At 39.2% G+C, this 23,115-nt stretch overlaps 1 protein-coding gene across 1 annotated transcript in view; it reads left to right on the top strand.

Moving 5' to 3' along the window:
• Positions 1-23,115, top strand: part of KCNH1 (potassium voltage-gated channel subfamily H member 1) — a 613,189-nt gene that overhangs the window by 370,450 nt on the left and 219,624 nt on the right. Inside the window, exon 9 of the mRNA XM_044673205.1 lies at positions 3,744-3,996. Within this exon, the coding sequence (XP_044529140.1) occupies positions 3,744-3,996 (253 nt within the window). The remainder of the gene's footprint in view (positions 1-3,743; positions 3,997-23,115) is intronic.

Here is a 23,115-nt window from a genome sequence, read left to right as displayed (position 1 = left end):
GAGAGAGAGAGAGAGAGAGAGAGAGAGAGAGAGAGAGAGAGAGAGAGAGAGAGAGAGAGAGAGCGCAATAGCACTTGGAGATGAAGACTAGCCTGGATGAGATTGACTAATGGTAGTCCATAAATTCTGCCTCCCAAACTCTCTTGCCTCTCCCTCACTCACACATATATACAGAAGACTTTGACAGTGCTGCCCATGAATAAAACATCATTTCACCACCAAGGCCTCGCTCTGCTGGCAGCTGCTGCTAGGTAGAACAATGCTGCTTGATCCTGGGAAAACCAAATATTTAAAGGTGAATTCACCTAGAAGATAAATCTTGGTTCCAAACCAGTGGGCACAGTGCTGACATGACATGCTGAGTTTTTTTGCATATGATATGCTTGAAGAAAGGAAGGCCCTGTTCAACTTTGTAAGTGTTGTAGGTTGTTTTTCATGGCTTTTCATCTCCCCCACTCCCCACTCCCATATGTAATCACTTGTAAAGTCTTGTTGATTCTATTTGTATAATATTTCCTACAACATACATAAGTGTTGGTTAATATTTAATAACTGGATCTCCAAGAAGAAAAAGAAAAAAAAATGTATGTACAACAGGCTTTTAAGTTTAATGTGCATGATTACCATTTTCTCCATCCCTTTCTTAAGCCTGAACCATAAAAAACCCCAATAAATCAAGCCCTGATTTATATAGCACTAGCCCAATGAAGGTATAAATGCTCATTCTGAAAATTTAGTAATTGGCTTACTCTAGCCAGTACAAGTGGGGCTCCAGCACATCCTTGTTTACATCCATCCTTTTTTCCCAACCAAACCCAAACCACCCTAATTCAGTCCTTCACCACCTCTTGTCTGGTCTATTGCATTGGCCTGGCAACTGGTGCGTGCGTGTGTGTGTGTGTGTGTGTGTGTGTGTGTGTGCGCGCGCACGTGCATGTGTGTGTGTGTGACAGAGACACAGAGACAGAGAGGGAGAGACAGAGAAGATGCATCAGGTCTCTGTCCCCTCTTCAATCCATCCTTCACACTACTGCCAACTCAGCATTCCTAAAACATAGGTCTGTCCGTGTAACTCATTGCTTAAGGAACTTCAGTGGCTCCTTTGTGCCCCTTGAATCAAATACTGATGTTTCTCTTTGACACTGAAAGCCTTTTATAGTCTGTCTCCAGCCTCTTTCCTGGTGTGCCACTCCCTGTCATGCGCTCTACCTTCCAGGTAGACTGGTCTATTTGTTGGTCTGTATATACATCTCATCTCACTCTTTGCCTTTGCACAGACTGTCCCTCAAGCCTGGGATGCTTTTCCTCCCCATCCCTACCTCTAAGAATCTCTAGTTTCTCTCTAGGCTTATTTGAAGTGTCTCTTCCTATAATTAGTCTTTCTTGATTCACCTAGGTAATGAGGTTGTGGAATATTTTGGTTTTTTGTCTTTGTGTCCCTAGGATATCCCACTACCACAGTGCCTGGCACATAGTGGGTATTTATTTACTTATTTAAAGTCTTATCTTCCATTTTAGAATCAACACTATGTATTGATTCCAAGACAAAAGTGCAGTAAGGACTAGGCAATGGGACTTGCCTAAGGCCACATGGCTATCCCAGCATCTAAGGCAAAATTTGAACCCATGACTTCTCATCTCTAGGCCTGGCTCTCAAACCACTGAGTTACCTAGCTGCCCCACATATAATGGGTATTTAATAAATGCTTGTGAAATTAAAATGAACTGCAATGGACCTAGCTCTTGAGTTTACTCTCAGTCTTGACAGGCTACATTTATATTCTACTTATTGGAAGGAGGAACTGATTGCCCAGCTCCAAATATTAATCAACTACTCAACAAGATTATATTAGCATAGGTTTATAGATCCAGAGTTCAAAGGGAACTTCAAGAACCACTTAGTCATTTTATAGATGAAGAAACAAGGTAAAAAGTTAATAAGTGTCAGAAATTGGGTTTGAACCTAGGTGTCCCAATTCCAAATCCAACTTTCCTTCCACTGAACCACCATGATGCAAATCATAGAATCTATGAGATGGAAGGAATCTCTGAGATAATTTATTTCTAACCCCCTCATTTTGTAGAGGAAGAAACTGAGGTCTAGAAAAATGGAAGTGTGCTTTCTTGAAGTCATAAAACTATTTGGAGCATAACCCAAGACTTGTACCTAGATCTCCTAACTTCATCTAGTGATTTTTCCTCTAGCAATCTGAGTTCCTGAAAACTGGGGAGAATGAGACCAGGAAGAGTCTATAATACAGGGTAGTGAAGGTGGTCAAAGAAAAGAAAGAGGAGTTTTGAACTTTGTTTGAAAGAATTATAATAGCACACCTTCAACAAACCTTCAGATAAATGAAATTCCAGACTAGCCCTTCCTGCCAACTCCAACAATGTACTGCATCCCATCATGCTGAACCTGTAAATACAAGTACAAAATGAAATAGCCCTGCCTAATAAGAAGTTTACATTCTATTGGATGGCAAGGTTTCCTTTAGTTTGGTGGTTATCAAATCCCAATTCCTTTACCAATAATATCCTACTACACTTTAACAGAGTGACTTAAAGAAGGTTATGGCTAGGAAAAAAATCCATCCCATTACATATTATTCCCAATAGCATACACAGTGTGGCATAATGGGAAATACACTAAATTTGAGGTCAGAGTTCCAATTCCTGCTCCATTACTTACTCCCTCTGTGACTTTGGACTTCACTTCATTGCATGTCAATTCCTTAAACTCTTACCTTCTGTCTTAATAATAATTCTAAGTCAGAAGAAAGACAAATGGTTAGGTATTTGAGCTTATGTGACTTGCCTAGGGTCCCACAGCTAGGAAGTATTTAAGAATAGAGTTGAACCCAGGTCTTTCCAACTCTGTACCTATTGTGTTACCTAGCTGCCCCTCAACTTTTTTCCCCTCCCTTCATTCTTTAAGCTGTGTGTTCCTGAAAACATACTAAAAATCAAAGTGCATTTTCTGGTAATTATCCCTTGAATTTTGCTATGTAATGAACTGTTTAGTTACATTCATGTAATACTTCACGGTTATGGGGCAAATAGATTCTCATTTGAATCTCAAAGTATCCCAGTGTTGTTAGCTCCATTTTGGAAACTGAGGCTCAGAGAGATTAAGGGATTTGCTTAGGTCAGAAATGTCAAACATTCAGGTTGCAGGCAGCACATAGCTCATAGTACATCTGAGTGTGGTCTAAATCAAATTGGGAAATATTGAACTAAATAAACATGCAAGAAAATATAGATAATATTAATGTATGATTTCCTAAATCAATAGGCTACCCACAAAGATATTATGTACAGTTTAGTAGTCCCTGTTTCTATTTGAGTTTGACGCCACTGCTTTAGGCTTTGTTGTTGCTGTCAGTCATTTCAGTTATATCTGACTCTTCATACCCAATTTGAGATTAGCTTGGAAGAGATATTGAAGTAGTTTGCCGTTTCCTTCTTTGGCTCATTTGACAGATGAGGAAACTGAGGCAAACAGGGTTGAATGACTTACCCAGTGTCTCATGGCTTGTAAGTATCTGAAGTTGGATTTGAACTCAGGAAGATAAGTTGAGGTTATACACTCTGTAAATGCAAAGGTTGGGACTTGAATAACTCTCCTCTAATTCCTTGCCCAGTTTTCTCTCCACTGTACAATGCTAATCCTTCAAAAAGGAAATCATAGTCTTGGGTGGCAGCAGGAATAACCTTGATGGTTATGGTCTTCTGTCTTTTCCTAGGTTCTCCAGATATGCCCCAAGGATATGCGGGCTGATATCTGTGTGCATCTAAATCGCAAAGTGTTCAAGGAGCATCCAGCCTTCAGACTTGCCAGCGATGGGTGCCTACGGGCACTGGCCATGGAATTCCAGACTGTTCATTGTGCCCCTGGTGACCTCATCTACCACGCTGGCGAGAGTGTCGACAGCCTGTGCTTTGTGGTTTCAGGTTCTTTGGAAGTGATTCAGGATGATGAAGTAGTAGCCATATTGGGTAGGTTGTTTTTACAGACAGATATATTCCTGGTCCTTGGGTTCCATTAACACAATGGCAGAAGGTACAGATGCTCAGGGCTCATGCTTGTATAATTTACTGAGGTCCCACCATGGCCTTAATGTGACTACCCTGACTGAATCATAGTAGCTACAATGGGTATGTGGTTAACTCTTAGAGATTTAATGTATATAACTGACTGAATTTTCTACAGTAAGAAATGGGTGAAAGGGGAAAGAATATAAGGCAGTAGATAATCCAAAAATAATTTCCCTTTGACTTTGAAATTCTTTATGCCACTTCTTCCTGCCCTCTTACACTCCCCCTCCCCCACCACCTCATGATTTTATTTTGCTTAGATGGTAGCATTATAGATTTAGAGCCAGGAGGGACCTCATTCCATTTTAAACCCACTTCCTAATTTTATAGATTAGGAAACTGGCCCCAAGAGGTTAAGGTAGTTGCTGGAATCACACAGGGTAGTTGGCATCAGAGGCAGAATTTTAACCCAGGTTCTCTGACTTCAGAGCCAGTGAGTTTTGCACTGTACCATATTTCTCAATTAATTCCAATATTAAACTTTTAAAAATAATTTATACTTCTTGAGTATATCCTAGATGATGGTAGGGGAAAGTTTGGGCAAAGGAAATTTGAAACTATTTATTCTTTCATCTTGGTTCTGTTCCAAATAGGTAAGTAGCCTTGTCATGCAAACTCTGCGCCTCAGTCCACTCTTGTCCAAGATGAGGGGTTTGGACTAGATGCCTTTTAAACTGTCGATCTGAACCTATGTTTATGTTTATTGACAAAAATGAAGTATCAAGATTCTCTGTGGATTTTGTTTGTCTGTTTTATTTGTCCCCCAGTGGCCACAACCAGAGATAAATGAAAGTGGGCTATGCCAGAGGTACACGATAAAGGTCACAACCATCACTTTGTGGTCTCTAAAAGTAAAATTGTGTTTTATCTCCCCTCTTAATATTTTATTGTTCGGTTATTTCCATTCTGTCCAATTCTATGTGACCCCATTTTGAGTTTTCTTGGCAAAGATACTAGAATGGCTTGCCATTTGATTCTCCAGCTGATTTTACAGATAAGGAATTGAAGCAAACAGGGTTAAGTGACTTTCCCAGGGTCACACAGCTAGAAAGTATCTGAAGCCAGATTTAGACTCATGAATATATGTCTTCCTGACTTCAGGGCCAGCACTCTACTAACTGTGCCATTTAGCTATCCCTAGGGTGGCCCAAAAGTAGAAATCTTTGACTAGAAGGGGCAATGAATTATACAAGTGTATAATTCATTGCCCCTTCTAGTCAAAGATTACTAATGTCTAATCCTATTATGAAAAAAACCTCGTAATAGTATTTCATTATTAATGTAGTATCTTTCATATATGAAAATGATGTTATTGGGTCTCCTCAGTGGGATATGAGCCTTGCGTTGTTTTCTAGCAATGATGTTAAAGTCTGCTGATCCCTCCACATTCCCTCAACTGGTTCTCCTTGTGCGTTTTCAGATGGCTAGTTCAGATCAGGGGTGCAGTTTATATTAGTTATCTGCATGTGTGTACGTATATGCATATTTTCCCTTATAAATCTATTTGGCCAGAACAGAACTTGTAACCTTGGGTCCCTCATTAACATCATGTTTTGACATCAGAATTGCTGAGCGAGACTAATGTATGACCCAGAATTCTTTACACCTTCAGTCCCATTAGCTCTGTGGAATTCTGAGCCTAATACAAAGCAGGGAGGAATCCAATGACCAGTTGAATGGAAGGCATTTAAGCCACAAGCTTCCCATATCCTTGTCCCAAGAAGGGAGGGGCTGCTGGATAAATCAGTCAAGTTAGATAAATGAGGACCTGCCTGACACCAGCTGATCTCCCTCCTCCTGAGAGACCCTCTTGCTTCTTGGTTGTGACAGCTCTGGTTGTGATAAGGTAAATCCTCCCTGGGGTTTAATCCAAATCTATCACTGACACCAGGCTGAAAACCATTCCCATCTGTCACCCAGCAGAGCCAGCCCTCCCAGAGCCCCAGCTCTGGAGAGAGAAGCAACGTCCAGCCCCTCCTCTCCGCTCTCTCTCTTCTCATAGGCAGGGATGCTTGTGGGAGTAAAAGAGACCACTGCTGAGGCAGGTGCTTAGTTCAAGCAGTTGTATTTCAACCAGTATGGCTGGGCATTGGCTCTCTCTTATCTCACTTTGTTCTTTCCCTCCCTCTATTGATTTCTGTTATTACTTTGTAAAGCCCCTACTTATATGGTGACATTTATCCCCGAAGAAGGAATGGTCCTGGATCTTCTCATTGTTGTTGCTTCAGTTGCTGCTGGTGTAATCATGATGAAAGGGCCATACCTTCGGAAGATGAAGGAACCCCACCACAACCTCCTGCTCAACAAGGATTGTTCAGCATGGATTCCTAGGGAAGCCGCACTCTGACCCAAACTAATAACTCCCTGAAGAGTTGTGCCCATCGTGGCTTTGCACAGAATGTACTTGCAGTAGATCAGAGAAAGGGGATCAGCCCACTTTGTGAGCTGGAAAGATAAAGAAAAGGATCAAGGGACTTGGAAAAATCCCATGACCCTGTATCAATGGAAAAGGTAAAAGCAAAAGATGGATGCCTTATGCTCTGTAAAACTTGTTCTGGGTGGAAAGAGCATTCTCTCTGGAGTAAGAGGACCTGTGAAGTTTACAAATGGTGGGTGGTGTGTCTTAGACAAATCTCACTAATTGCACTGGGTCTCAGTTTGTTCATCTGTAAAATGAAGGAATTGAATTAGAGGATCTCTGAATTTCTTTCCAATTCTTGAGCTATGACCCTATGCTCACTCTAATAAGTATTATAGGAGATCTGAGGGGAATGGTGAAGGAGAGGAGAAGAATAAGAATAACCACAACAATCAGTATTTATATAACCCTTTAAAGTTTACAAAGCAATTTATAAATATTATTCCTTGAAATAACCTAGGAGGTACGTGTTATTATTATTATTATTATCTTTTTTACAGATGAGGAAACTGAGGCAGATAGAAGTTAAAAGTCTTGCCTAAGGCCACACAGCTAATAAATGTCTGAGATGGAGATTCAAACTCAGTTCTTGGATTCTAGATCTAATCTTCTTGGAGAGAATGTAGTAAAGGAATAAGATTCTCTTGTTGGCAAGTGAAATCACTTGTTATTTATTTAGAACTGGGGGCTTTGAAACAAAGTCCAGAGGTAGTCTGGCTTTACCTTTTTCTGGGCTCTGATTCTCAGAGTTCCCATAAACTTGCTTTTCATAGCTCCTTCCCTCGTTTAACCCTTATTCTTTATTTAACTGCAATAACAACTTATGTTTACACATCACTTTAACATTTACAGAGAACTACCCACAATTCTGTGAGATAAGTTAAGAACAAGGATAATTGCCCCCATTTGTTAGATGAGGAACCCAAGTCTTGGAGAGATTAAATGATTTGCTTCTGACTACAGAGTCAGCAATGTTGGGACCCCGATTTGAACCCAGGTCTCCTGATTCTAAATCCCATACTCTAATAATTCTAAGAAGCATTTATTAAGTATTTACTGTGGGTAAGGCACTGGGCTATGTGTTAGAGATACAAGGCAAAATGAAAAATAGCCCCTGACCTCAAGAAACTTAAGAGTCTTTCCACCATAGTATGGTGTCTCCTTAGCATCTGACTATGAGATAATTTCATACATTGTGTTGTATTTATAGCAACAAGTGGTTTCATATCATGCTTCTGTTGCCATGTCACCCCAGGATCTTCCTTGGTCCCTGGTACCAACTCACCATCTACCTCTACAGTCTTTTCACCTTGAAATATTCCTCAATCATTCCAGCCTGTTTCTCTCATTGTTGAGTTCCTTCTGGGGCCTCCATTTTAGGGAGGAAACCTCAGACCTGACAACTTTAATTCCTCTTGTGACTGTACTTCTGACTTTCTGACTTCAACACTCAAAACCACTTCCCTACTTTGGATCTCTCATCACCCCTCTTCCCCATTAGAGTATAAGCTTTTTGAGGACAGGATCCACCTTTCTGTTTAAAGGTATTTATAGCTCCAGCACTTAGCAGAGTACCTGACACATACTCAAAGCTGAATAATTGCTCCATTTTACAGATGAGGGAACTGAGGCATAGAAAAAGAGGTGAAGAAATTTGCCCAGATTCATACAAGGAGTAGGAACTTGAACTCAGGCCCTTTGGATTTTGTTCTAGTATTCTTTCAACCACTCCATGATGCTATTCTAACATGGGACTAAAAAGAAAAGAGTCAGTGTCCCCAAATGGTTTTGATATTGCTATAAAACAAAAGAAAGATTTTTTTTCTTAAAAGAAGAGGATAGAGAGCTCCCTGCCCTTGGGGGATTTACACACATGGCTTGCAGAAGAGCAAAATAATCCTTTAAGTCCCTTCTAATTTCAGGATTCTCTTCTTCAGGATTGGAAAATAGCACCTCTTTCAACAGCTCCCTTTGGGAGAAGAATCTCTCTTAGAGATTAGTGTTAATTTCTCAAATCCCTTTTTAAAATCCCTCTTAAATCATCAAGTTTAAGCTTCTGTATTTCAGAGGGTGAGTGTCAGGGAGGAGTTGGGACCTAAGATTTCATTGTGTGGGAAACTCCTAGCATGGAAACTCCCCCTGTAGATACAGATAAGTAACCCCTCTGTAACTGCCAGTCTTAGAGTCATCTGGGCCACTGAGAGGTTGTGACTAACCACAGGTAGGACTAAGACATGTTAGAAAGGCAGATGTTCTTGTCTCTAAGCTCACCTCTAGAAACTATACTATGCTACCTCATGTTTTCACAAAGGTTTTTTTTTCCCTTCAGAATGATAATAATAATAATAATAAAAAAAAGGTTTGTTTTTTCTTCAGAAGAGTAATCTTGCCTTCCTCCCATTGTTAATATATAGGAAAAACCTTTTAAAAGGCTGGAATCATATGGCCTCCACCAGGATCATGGCATGAGCTCCAGAATTCAAGCAGGATCTTGGAATAGGCAATTTGTTATCTCTTTGTTTTTTTATTAGTTGGCCAGACATGAATAGATAGAAGACTCTCATTACTCTTCAGTGCAAGGTGTGATCTGTCACCCTTTCTTCCCATCTTCTGAGGGCAATATTTATGTGGTTTGTTTCCTGGTGATTTATGTGCCTTGGAGTGCTTCATGCAAGCTTGGCAATTTTTGTAACTAATTTCTTCTTTAAAATGGTATACTTGTACTCCTGTAGGTTTCATTTTATTTATTTTTTTTAGTTAAGGAAGGATCAGTTTAGCTTGGTGCAAAGAGCATTGGGCTGGATGGTCAGAAGGGTCTAATTCCAACTACCTATGTGACTTTTGACAAGTCCCTTGGATTGCTTGGGTCTCAGTTTCTTCAAGTGTAAAATAAAAGTAGCTGAGTAGATGATCTCTAAGGCCACATCTAGCTCTGAAATTTTTCTCTGTAGTCCTTCTTAAGAGACAGCAAGGTAGTACAGTTCATAGAGTGCTGCATCTAGAGTCAGGAAGGTCTGTGTTCAAGTCTGGCCTCAGATGCTTACTGGTTGTATGACTGAGCAAACTCAGTTTAGTGTGACTGAATAACAACAAAATAGCATTTTAAGTCCACTATATGTACTTGCTGGTCTCAGATACCAAATCATGTTTCACTTTCGCATCCCATCTAACTATTCTAGACTATGTAGGCTATTTTAACATCTGCCTTGTTTTTTTTGTTTTTTGTTTTTTTTTTAAACCCTTAACTTCTGTGTATTGGCTCCTTGGTGGAAGAGTGGTAAAGGTGGGCAATGGGGGTCAAGTGACTTGCCCAGGGTCACACAGCTGGGAAGTGTCTGAGGCCGGATTTGAACCTAGGACCTCCTGTCTCTAGGCCTGACTCTCAATCCACTGAGCTACCCAGCTGCCCCTGCCTTGATTTTTTAAAACCCTTACCTTCCATCTGCCTGGGTTATAGCTCCTTACCCCACCTCCCCACTTTGTCCATATTCACAGTAATCAAATAAATAGTACCAATGCTTGTGGAAAGGGCCTATTGTATACGTCAACTCACCATCTCTGTGACCTCTCATATTGAAATATCCTTCCCTAGCTGCCATTGCCTAATATTAGTTCTTTACCCTTACTAGAATGCAAACTCTTTGAGACACTAACTCATTTTTATATTTGTATGTATTGCACTTATATGTGCACAGTGCCTGGCACATAGACCTTAATAGATGCTTTTTTCATTCATCCATTCATCCATCCATATGTCATGGAATAAGAGTGAAGCTTATGAGTTTGTGCAACTCTGCCTCATTTAAATCCAACTCATGAGCAAGTCAAAATATCACCCTGTGATGTCATTGGGCCTCTTCAAAATGAAGGACGAACAACAACATGGGCTATGAGGTCTTTATGCAAGATTAGCTATTTTATACTGTGCTGGGACAACATAAAGAAAAAGTTCTCCTGAGCTTGAGGGATTTCTTGTCCTTTTTAATGATAAGCAGAACACAATAGACACATTCCTCCTAATTCCCAACTGGAATCACTCGCGGCAAGGAAGGAACACTGGCCTTTTGAACAATAATTGGCATCAGCTAAATGTGTATGGGAGAGGGGTGTTCTTTGCCTGAATTCCTAACAAAAATGACCAGTTGACCCCTGCTTCATAAACCTGACCCTAGCTTAGTGAAGTTTTCTTGGAGTTTTATGAGGGAAAACTAAAAGAGAAAGGAAGGGGTGTGCAGAAGAAAGGAAATAAAATGGGAAGCCAGGAGTACATAGATGTTTGTTCTTAAAGACCCAATCTTTCAGGGCATTTGGGAAATTTATGATCGCTCCCAAGTCTCACATAACTTTGTAATTCTTTAGAAAATAAATTCAAAGTGATTAACACCCTGTTTTTTCAAAAAACAAAACAAAATCCAGCAGCATTTCATCTGTGTTACTGAATTGACCCAGAAAATAAGGCACATTCTTTTTGTTGTTTTTGTTATGAAAAAAATAAACTCGGAAATTTCTTGAGAAATTGAAAAGAGGAGAGTGTTGAAAAAAATACAGAATTAAGAACCCAGCATAGGTGAATCAAGGAAGGAAAAACATTTCCCATCATTTGCCTACAAAACTAGGGGAAGCAAGTAAGTCCTCTGTTGACCCTTTGTTCTCAGGCTGTGGAGAAGGTAGCAAAGGATGCTTTTCTGTTCCTCTCTGCAGGATGGCAATTGTTTGCCATTGCCTGAGGGATCCACAAGAGTTGCTGAGGCTCTTATTTACTGCCACATACTATAGATTATTGAAAGAGAAGGAGGATCAGTTCAAGCACATCTCAAAAACCCTAGGATCAAGTTCTCATCTTCCAATCTGAGAGACAGCTGTGGTGTATGTACAGTAGCGGGAAAAGCACGAATTTTGGAGGCCGGGGACCTGGATTTAACTTCTGGTTTGGTGTTACTAGTGGTATGATCTTGGGCAAGTCAATTCCCATCCCTGGTCACTGGTTTCCTCTTCTGTAAAATGATGTGGTCGGGCTAACTGATCTCGAAGACTCAAAATATGGTGACCCTTGTTAAGAGGCAAGAAATTGAGAAAATCCCTTTAACACTCTTCATCGACCAATGTAATTACCATAGATCTTTGGTTATCCAACTAATGGAAGGTAGATGTGGTAGAGACAATAAAGAACACCAGCAGATACAGAAATACTTATATTAACACTGGGGTGGATTTCTAAAATGGGGGAATGGAGGATTGGGAATTAGACTGGCCACACAACCTTGTTTTGCTTAAGCTGTTAAATAAATTATTTTGCATTTTCTGAACTTACTCACAATTGAAAGAGATACCAGGGAACAGATAGAGCCAGCTTGGGAAATAATATTTACTCTGCATTATCTACACAGGTAATTGAAAGTTAACTATCCATTAAACAAGTAGACACCACAGGTGGATGAGCAACCCTGAAAAGGGCTTGGCAACCCCTTCCACCAGAGGTGCTAGTACTAGTGTGTTATATGAGAAGAGGAGGCATAGTGAAGACATCTCCCTATGATGCCATCGATCGCTTTGAAAATGAAGGACAAACAATAACCCATGAAACAAACTCATGCCCCCCCCCCCAGCAGTTTGTTGTTCAGTTGTTTCAGTCATGTCTAACTCTTTGTGGCCCTACTTGGGGTTTTCTTGATAGAAATACTAGAGTGTTTTGCTTTTTCCTTATCTAGCTTATTTTACAAATGAGGAAACTGAGGCAAACAGTGTTAAGTGATTTACCCAGAGTCATATAGTAAGTGTCTGAGGTGAAATATGAACTTAGAAGGATGAGTCTTCCTGTCTCCAGGTCTAGCACTCTATTCATTGTGCCACCTATCTGCCTACCTTCTCAACAATAATTCCTCATCCCCTCCAAAAAAGCACTGTATGTTCTCTCTCCATTCAAATGACCAAGTCACCTTCAATTTTCATAGGAATATTCACATTATTTGATCAGGGGCTAAAAAACCCTCCTGTTGAATTAGTTACATCTAAACGCTGTCACGAAGAAGAGAGAATGACCATAATGTCCCTGTCCACTATGGGCCTATAGACCCGTCTTTCAAATTGATTTCTAGGGTTTTTCCCCCAAGGCACAATGTAGTCTCCAACATGGGGCACTCATGATAATGTGTTGGGTGAGATATAAAACTTCTGTGGAATTTATCTGTATTCTAGGCCTGCTCTGAGCCTTGTAATAGGCATTAGTTTTTTCCTCATGTAACATTTATTGATAAGTTATCATCATAGTACTAAGAAAAAACAACCCTATTTATTGACCTGCACCATATTAGAAGGCTCTTCTCACTCTCCAAGCAAACTTCAGCTGTTTCACCAAGTCAACTTGATTGAGCGAGCACATAATCAGCCCTGTACTGGGCACTGAGTAAAGATCCCCCGATCTATTGGACACTGTCTTCTCCAAATTTTTTGATAACCACTACCACAAGCCTGATCTTCCTCAAATGCCATTTTCATCAGTCATTCACTTGCCAAAGGTCTTCCAACAGAAACCAGCCTAGCTGATAAAAAACCAGGAATACCTTGATTCTGGTGACCTGGTTGGTTCTGGCTACTTTCCTTGACATCAAAACTAGAGCAAGTACCTGACACATGGAAGTGGTATTATTTTAAGGACTGAAAGATAAGCAGAGATGTGGACCGGAGATCTCTCTGTATCCTACCTTACTTTTGATGGGTTTCCTTTGATTCCTGTGCTACTGAGTCTAGCCTCGGGGAAGCTTGTTTTTTCTTTGTGTTCTTCAGAATATGAGGTATGACTGATCCTTTGTGTGTGTGTGTGTGTGTGTGTGTGTGTGTGTGTGTGTGTGTGTGTGTGTGCCTTCTAACAGAGGAAAAAAACTAGGGACCCAGCCTGGGCCGGTCCTGATGACAAATAGTAGATAATAAAACCTAGTTCCAGGTTTAGTAATAAAAGTTTAGTACTAAAACAGCTCCTTTAACTGAGTATGTATCTGATAAGATTTTTTTTTTTGGCTTCCCTTTCTCACTGACCACTTCCAAGAACCTACTCCTGAGTGAGAGAGAGCTTCTTTGATAGATTCTTGTATTAATCAACATTTGTTGTAAAGTGACTCCTGGGGGAGTTTTCCATCTAATCTGTGAAGGAGAAACAACAAGAATGTTTCCTCCCTAATCAACATTATTTATAAATGTAAGAATACCTTATTTTCTTTCAGGAGCATTTTACTTATTTAGGGCTTATGCCTTATGGAATGAGAAAGAGATTTAGGAATAAAGAATTTAGGAATCTTAGAAAGAAAAGAAGAAATTTAGGAGAAAAAGAATAACTAGCATGAGGTCCTACTCACACTTCCATAAATGTCTTGGATGAGAGCTAGATTTGTATGTAGAGGATCTACATTTAAATCCCAGCTCTAACACTTAATACCTGTGTGAGTGACTTTAGACAAATGACTCTAACTCTCTGGACCTTAGTTCCTCCTCTACAAAATGGCAGAGGTAAGATTTGAAGTAGATAGTCTTTAAGGAAGGTATTTTCTAACGTTAAATCTATGATCTTAAAATATTGAGGGTTATAGTTATCATAAATTAATGATTGGTGACCAGACAAACACCATTTCCACTAAGAAAATTTCCGTGATACCAAATATTTATAATTTAACTGATATGTACAGTCCCTCTCCTTGCACACATCAGTACTCCTTCTTATTGTAGTTATACAGCCATTGTAAGTTTCAGTGCCCAAGAAAAGCATTGGTCATCTGGCAGGCAATGAGGCAATTGTTAGCCTCTCCTGGTTTTGCTAGGTTACTTAAGAATTCTTGTGCTCAGATATTGCTAGACTTTCAGTGTAACAGTAGCAGTGTTTATGAGCCACTTCAGGATTTGTTTCATTTTGCATCTTCAACAAACTTAATAAGGATAACAACAACATAACAATGAGAATAATGTTAATAATTCATTTTTACAATATGCTTTTAGAACTTACAAAATGCTTTTCTCATAACCCTCTATTACAAATGAGGAAAAATGAGGTTCATAAAAATAAAGTGACTTGCTTAGGACCACACATTTAGCTAGTCTCAAAGTTAGAATTTGAACTTGGGTCTTTTGATTCTAAGTCCAGTACCCTTTGCACTACACTCCATCCTACTTCATTGTGGTAGCAGTAGAGGGACTCGAAGGTGAGGTACAGAACATGCCAGCCAAGGAGTCACCACTATAATTTTTGAAATGTCTCTAGGCATGCTGTAAGAGGAATAAAGACATCCTGGGGTTGCTGGACAAGAAGGTTGGAGGCAACTAATAGCTTATTCCTAGTTCATGCCCTGCTCCCAGCGAGGCTCTCAAACAGTCCAACCTCCACCACCAAAGCTTAAAGACTTAGGGCTTAGTTCTAGGTGTGGTTAGATGTTTCCTGAAGTTGTAGTAAGAGCTCCTGAAGACTACTTATAAGGAGTCCCTTATAAGTAGTTGCCTGGACTCATCCCTATCTACCAGAATTCATGTCTTGAGTAAGAAGAATTGAGTTCAAGGTGTGGCTCTACTAGACAAGAAGATTCTTTCCATCTATCTGACATGATTTGATCAGTCTATATTTTTGTACTCTCTCCTACTTCTCTAATTATTACTTTGTCTTATCTTCTCTTTCTTTCATCTCCCCTCCTTCAGTGAATCATGGAGCCTATTGATTCTATCTCCATATGATGTCTTAATCAGTCCTCCTTTCTTTGTCTTTATGGATAACCCTATTGTATAGGCTCTCATTTCAACCTGGATAGATCCCTGAAATGACATTGTAATTGTTTCTGTACTTATTCAGTTCCTTATATCCTATAATCAGTGATTATATATTGGATATTGTTTGCCACTCTGAATAAGAACAAAAATTATTTACGTCATCTGGGAAATATATAAAAGGAAGCAAAGAAGGGTTGACCTGATGGTGAGGGTGAGGGATGACAGGTGGGCACCCAGAGCGCTCCACTGCCATTTTTCTGATGTCAGAAGAAATTGAAGAAGGTCCCCAAAATGTCAGGAGGATCCCCTGAGAACTTTTGGGAAGACATGTACCACATGGGCAAACGTGGATGAGTTTTGATCTGCCATCATTGGAAGAAATAACCAGATTAATGAGATCACAGACCCCTTTGCAAATTAGACTAATGATGTTGATGATGTCTTTCATTGGTCTTAAAAAGTACTTTTCACCTATATTATCTTATTTGATCCTCTGGCAGAGGCCCCAGAAGATGATATGTGGGAGCACACAGTAGTGGACTCTACTCTCTTAGAATTGAGAGATAGGCCCAAAAGATCTGTTAGTATCACCTTAATGATTTGCCAGATCACAAGATTCTGGACTTAGACCTAGGAAGGACCTCAGAAGTTCATTTAACCCAAAGCCTTTATTTATTGGATATCAATTTATAGGAAACTGAGACCCAAAAAGATGAAATAATTCTGCCAGAGGCACATAAGTCAGCAGGAGCAGAGCCAGGATTGGAGCCCTGGAATTCTGACTTCATAGTATGGAGTAAATTCTTCATATTATATTTTCTTCTGTATTATATGATACCTCACCACTCAGGCATGGCCCTTTCCTGAAGGAATGCTTTTACTTAATGATGTTTATTTCTTCTCCTTTAGGGATTTGAGGAGTGAATTATATACTAGTCCTCTCTCTGTTGGGTCAGATGCTTCCTCAGTATTTTAGTCTGTCATCTTTTCTTTGTTGGTAGAAACAAAGAAAAACCAACATAATGCCTCAGCTGAAAAACAAATATAATACAAATAAGATCTGATCAAATCTCAGCCCTTGAGTACAAGTACATTATGCCTGCTAGAGATGTGCTCAAGAGCTGGAACTCAGAGGCCACTTGATGAAATTTCATTCAGACCCATCAATCTTTGATGTGCAGACTAACTTCTGTCAGCCCAGGCATGAGAAGTTGAGGTCAGAGACTGCCAGCAGCACTCAGTTCTGTAGTAAAGAAATGAAGCTTTCTAGCCACATGAGAGAGAACAGAAAGCTGAGTTTACAAAGGCATGGAAACTTTACTCATATACTTTCCCCCCAGGGTCCCAGAGAATCCATAATTAGGGAGCTGTAAATGTGAAGAAATTAAAGTATTTTTAATATTAATGATTATAAATAAAACATTAAGGAAGAATGAAGTATTTGGTTTATTGATAATAATAGCATACATTTGTATAGTGTTTATAGCTTACAAATGGCTTTCTTTTCTTTCTTTTTTTTTATACCTTTTCCTTCTGTCTTGGATTCAGTATGAAGTATCAAGGCAAAAGAGTGGTAAAGGACTAGGCAAATGGTGTTAAGTGACTTGCTCAGGGTCACACAACTGTGAGGCCTGGTTTGAACTCAGGTCCTCCCAACTGTAGGCCTGGCACTCTAGCCGTTGTAGCTACCCCTACAAATAACTTTCTGAATAGCAATCCTGTAGGAAGTGAACCCAGCAATCTCTGAAACATATTAGGTGCTTAATAAATGCTTGTTGATTAATGGAATAATTGGCTTTCATTTTAAAGAAGTCACATGGTTTGGGGGAGATAACACTGGACTGAATCAGGAAACCAGGGAAATTACAGTGCTAGCTCTGCCATCATCTAATGAGTTGTATGACCTTGGGCAAATCACTTTGATTTTCTAAGCTTCAATTTCCTAGCTACAAAATGAAGGAGTTAGATTAAATGATCTCTAAGGACTTTTCCAATTTTAACATCCATCACTTTTTATACAGGCACTCATGTCCATTGATGTAATCTAAGTTGTTCATGAATCATGATTCCAGATCAGTAAACAAGATCAGAGACTCACCCAAGGTCACAAGAGCAGCCAAGACCTTCAATCTTCCAAATCCACATCCAGTGCTTTTTCCATGATGGAGGGTTCTCAGCATTAATATATGTTGTCTAGTAGCTGAGTGGCCACCAAAATGAGAAGGAGAGAAGAGCTTCTAAAGTAGGTTGTTCTGTTTCTTCCAAGGCATCGAGAAGATCAGAGCAGATATAAAAATGGATTAAAATGTGTAGATTCCACAAACCACACTTATTAGCATGTATGGCAAATACCATTCATTGGAGCATATCTTTAGCAGCTTTTGTAATCCAGGTTTCCTTTCCCTAAGCAATACTCATTGTCCTGCGGCAGGTCATATAGATAGGAGAGTAGTTAAAAAAAAATAAAGAATAAGACTGAAAAAGAATTGGCAAATAATAAATGAAAGGAAAAAATAAAGAGAAAAGATATCCCTAGTCTGGGTCAATGCCCAGCTCTTCTAGATAATAGAATCATAGGATCATAGATTTAAAGATGTATTAGAAGTCAACCAGCCCAAGAATATGCTTTCACAGATGAAGAAACTGCCACCTTCATAAGTACAGTGACTTGCTTAAGTTCACACAGCGAGTAAGAAAGTGACAAAACCAGGTTTTGAACACATATCCCTTGACTTTAATACCAATACTCTTTCTATGAGCTACTGACTTTCTTCTTAGCTTTGTGATCTTAAAGAAACCATTGAACTTTGCAGAGCTTGAGATTCCTCATCTGCAAAACTGAGGGATGTGCGAAGTTATGCAAGAGGGTCTCTAAATTCCTTTCCTTTTCTAAAATGTTGCACTCCAACATTTAGCATGGTTGAGCTGCCAAATGTAATTAATTGCCTTAGATGCCCCCACAGTAACATTTTAGAATCATAGATTTTAATCAGGGAGGACCTTAGAGATTATTTGGTTCAACACGTTCATTTTACAAATAGGAAAACTGAGGTGCAAAGTTGTTTTAATGTGGAACAATTACCTAAAGACAGAGCTAGAATTCAAATTCAGATCCTTTGACTTAAAATTCAATGAGTTCGGGGGCAGCTGGGTAATTCAGTGGATTGAGAACCAGACCTAGAGACAGGAGGTCCTAGGTTCAAATCTGACCTCAGACACTTCCAAGCTGTGTGACCCTGGGCAAGTCACTTGACCCCCATTGCCTACCCTTACCACTCTTCTGCCTTGGAGCCAATACACAGAAAGTAAGGGTTTAAAAAAAATTCAATGAGTTCAAATCATCCGACTCCAGATGAACAACATTCTTGATATTCTAGAGTACTGCAAGAACTATGTAAGTTGCAATTGCCACTGCAGGCTTAGAGAAGGGTAAATCACTGATTTTCAAAAAGGAGGAGAAAGAAGTGGCCAGTTACCGACTGGGGAGCTTGATTGATTTTGAATCTTTGCCAACTTCTGGAACATATTATTAAAGCGGTAATGAATGTCTAGAAAGGAAGCAATAAACAGAAGATTTTGGCTTCATCTAGAATAAGCTGTCAGGCCAACATGATCTGATTTGTTTTTAAATCCTTACCTTCTGTCTTAGTATCAGTTCTAAGGACAGAGGAGCAGAAAGAGCTTGGGAATTGGGGTTAAGTGCCTGGCCCAGAGTTACACAGCTGGGAAGTGAGGACAAATGTGAACCCAAGTCCTCCTGACACCAGGTCTGGCACTCCTACTGTGCTTCCTAGTTGCCTGTATGATTTGATTTTTGATGAGGTAACTAGACTGACCGATCAATGCTATAAAATAGATATATTTTAGCATAGATTTTGTCAAAGCTCTTTGGGATTTTTTTTGGTGGAAAATAGGCAAAGATTAATATTAGGTTGATTCAGACCCATTTGAATGGCTGGGCCCAAAGAATAGTCATTGATGGTTTGGGGTCAACTGGAAAGGAGATCTCTGTGGGAATGCCTCAGGGATCCTTGCTGGCCTATGCTGCTTAATATTTTTTATCAATAATTTGGCTAAAAACGGGGATGACATATATATTAGGGTGAGAAGCATAGTTTCTATGACTAGGACAGTAATAGTCCAGCAGTACTTTGCATAGGTCAGACTTCATCTGAAGTATTCTGTATAGTTCTTGCTACCAGATTTTAGGAAGGACATTGATAAATGGAGATATGTCAATTCAGTCCAGAGAGAGATGACCATGATGATGAAGAGCCTACAAATTATACTATATGAAGATCTTTTGAGGAAATTGGATTTGCTTAGCTTGAAGAATAGAATATTTGTGGAATGGGGACATGGCAATGGGCCAGGGTAGCTGATTTCAAGGTTTTGAAAGATTGGCATGTGGAAGATAGATTAGACTTGTTATACTTGGCCTTAGAAGACAGAACCAGATTTTAACTTGATAAATGGAAAATCTTCCTAATAATTAGAGCTATCCAAGATCACAATGGCCAACCATAGAAGGTGGTACATTTCCCCTCAATAAGACATCTTTAAGTAAATAGGCACTTGATAGGTAGGAAGTAGAAAGGACTCTTGTTCAAATATAATATTGGACAAGATAGCTACTGGGATCCCTTTCAACTCAGATTATGTGATTCTAGTCAGGAAAAACCTAGATTTGAATTTAAAACCCCAAATTCACTAGTTCTATGCTTAATTTACTTAACTGCTATGAGCCTCAGTTTCCACATTTGTAAAATAGGAATAAGTAGAGTTATCCTATCTTCCTCACAAGATTTCCATAGGGAAAAAATTTGTAAATCTTAAAAGTGCCAGGTGGCTTTAATCATTTCTATCAGTAAAACAAGGACCATTATTTCTACTGGATGTTATGATAATAAAATAGGAAAAGTAGGTACTATATAGTGTTTCGAAAAAGTACCCAAACAACTAAATTGTTCAGAAATTAGTGCTGGACTTGGAGGCAGGAAGATGTAACTTCAAATCCTGCCTCAGACTCTTTCTAGATATGGGATGCATTTAATTACTCTGTCTCAGTTTCCTCATCTTTAAAATGAAGATAATAATAGCTCCTGTCTCCCATGTTTGTTGTGAGAACTAAATGAGATACCAAATGTGAAGCACTTGACACACCTTGAGGCACAATATAAATGTTTCCTATTATTATTAAGAATGAGGGAGCTATAGTGTCATGGGAGGGCACATGGGAGGCAGATAGTAGGGAGCTTTATGTACTGGTTGAGATTTTATTCTTTAACTAATTGTTCCATCCTTCTTTGGTACCACCATGACCACCACCATCTTCTATCTCAATTCAGATTCAATCAGCCAATTGACAAACCTTTGTTTATTAAACTCCTATTTTGTGCCAAGCATTATATTAGATGCTGTAAAAAAGAATAGCAAAAATAGTCTCCACCTTCAGAACTTACTTTCTAATGGGGTAGACAACATGTAAATAAGTTGGTACAAGAAATTACAGCATTGATATAAGGTAGCCTTAAAGGAAAAGACACTAGTATCTTGGGGGAGAAGGGAAAGACAGAAAAGAGTCCCTGCAAAAGGTGAAATTTGGACTGACTCTTAAAGAGTTCTAGGGAAACTAAAAGGTGGGAATGAGGAGGTAGAGTATTCCAGGCATGAGGACTAGTTAGTGCAAAAGTATGAAGATAGCAGGTGAAGTGTCATGTGGCAGAAACATTATCCAAGAGAGTTGGATTCTCCATTGTATGAAAATCAGTGAAGTATAAAAAGGCTATACAGGTAGGAAGAAGCCAGGTTGTAAAGAGTTAGATATACACCCCCTCAAAAGAGGACTTTTATTTGATGCTGGTAGCAATAGAGAGTTGCTTGAATTTAGTAAGTTGGGGAGTGACATGGTTAGATCTAGACCAGTGGTTCCCAAACTTTTTTGGCCTACTGCCCCCTTTCCAGAAAAAAATATTACTTAGCGCCCCTGGAAATTAATTTTTTAAATTTTAATAGCAATTAATAGGAAAGATAAATGCACCTGTGGCCATCACTGCTTTCCTGGATCGCTGCGGCACCCACCAGAGGGTGGTAGCACCCACTTTGGGAATCACTGATCTAGAGTTTAGGAAAATCACTTTAACAGCTGTGAGGAGAATAGATTGAAGTGAGAAGAGACTGTGAGGTAAGATCTGAATTAGAATGCTATTGCATAATCCAAACAAGGGATGGTAGGGGCTTGAAGAAGAGTGATGGTCATGTAAATGGAGAGAAGATCAACATGAGAGATATGGTAAAGTTTGAGACAAGATTTGACAAACGAATCCTATAACTATAGAATTGGAAAGGTCACTTAGACCAACTTTTCCTTGAACAAGACATCACATATTAAATCTTCATGCAGATTCTGCTTGGAGACTTTCAGAGACAGAGAGGCAACAATATCTTAAGCAATTAAGAACTTTCTTTTTAGGGCAACTAGATAGCACAGAGTGCCAGACTTGGAGTTGGAAGGACCTGTGTTCAAATATGGCCTCAGACACTTCCTAGCTGTGTGACCCTGGACAAGTCACTTAACTCCAATTACCCACCCCTTACCACTCTTCTACCTTAGAACCAATACTCGATATTGATTCTAAGACAGAAGGTAAAGACTTCAGAAGAAAAGTTTCCTCTTAAATTAATTTAAAATCTACCTCTTGGCAATTTCCATCTCCAGCTCCTAATTCTACAGTCTACCACCAAGAAGAATAAATTAAACCTTTTTTCATAAGACAGCCTTCACATCCTTGAAGATAGCTCTCCTATGCCTTTCTGCCTTCTTCCCTTCTTGTTTCTTGCCTGAAGTCTTATTGTCTTCACTGTACCTTTAAGTTCACCATCTAGACCTGCTTCTACAGGCTTCTGCCCCAGATCTTATTCATAGTTAAACAAAATCCTATCTGTTTTCTGATATTGAAGCCTCTTCAGCTCCCTTCCCCATGTCTTCCTTCTTTTGCTATTTTTTTGTTTGTTTTCACAAAGGGATATTTACTTCAAATGAAATAATATTTGTAAAGCACTTAGCACAATGCCTGGTACATAGAATATGCTTAATATATATATATATATATGTCAAGCACACACACGTATATATAACTATACAAATAATTAAATATACATATATACACACATGCACATATGTGAGCTCAATTCACAAAATAATTTTCCCAAAGTTTGAGTTGGAATTTGTTGAGTCTTGCCTTTCCAAGTTTTTATTCATCTTGCTATGTTATGTAATGAGAAGAATCTGATATTGATATATATATATATATATGTATGTATTATGTATGTATATATGGAATGATGAGAGCTGCTCTGGTTCTAGTTCTGTCTCCAATTTGTGATGAGACTTTGGCTATAGCACCTCACATTTGAGACTCAAATTCCTTCTTTGTAAAATGGGGAAAGGAACATGGGGCTTCCTCTTCACATTTCTTAATGCCTTGTATACTTATGTCATGATCATTTCCCCAAATTTCAAACTGTAAGGGCCCTTCTTCAAACACTCTGACATGCTTGGATTCCATGGATATCCACTGAGGATGTCAGAATGCTATGCTTTATTGTTCTGTCTTTCATTATGAGCAACATAGAGACATTAATCAGTGGATCAATAAAGTGATCATGCAGAATATGCTAGAATTCCCTTTATTCCTGGGTGAATGGTCATTGAACATCAGTGAGCCTGACACAAAGATGGCTGGAGAGCTGGACCTGGTCTGTGAATCTGTACTCCAATCAGGGAAGCTTTTGCTCTCCAATGATGCATATGACTTATTGCGCCACCAGGGACTAACATTTTATATCTTTTGCTTTGG

This window comes from Gracilinanus agilis, chromosome 4, assembly GCF_016433145.1.
Source record: "Gracilinanus agilis isolate LMUSP501 chromosome 4, AgileGrace, whole genome shotgun sequence".
Classification (NCBI taxonomy): domain Eukaryota; kingdom Metazoa; phylum Chordata; class Mammalia; order Didelphimorphia; family Didelphidae; genus Gracilinanus; species Gracilinanus agilis.
Note: the sequence above shows the minus strand (reverse complement) of the source record. Positions and strands in the feature narration are given on the sequence as shown.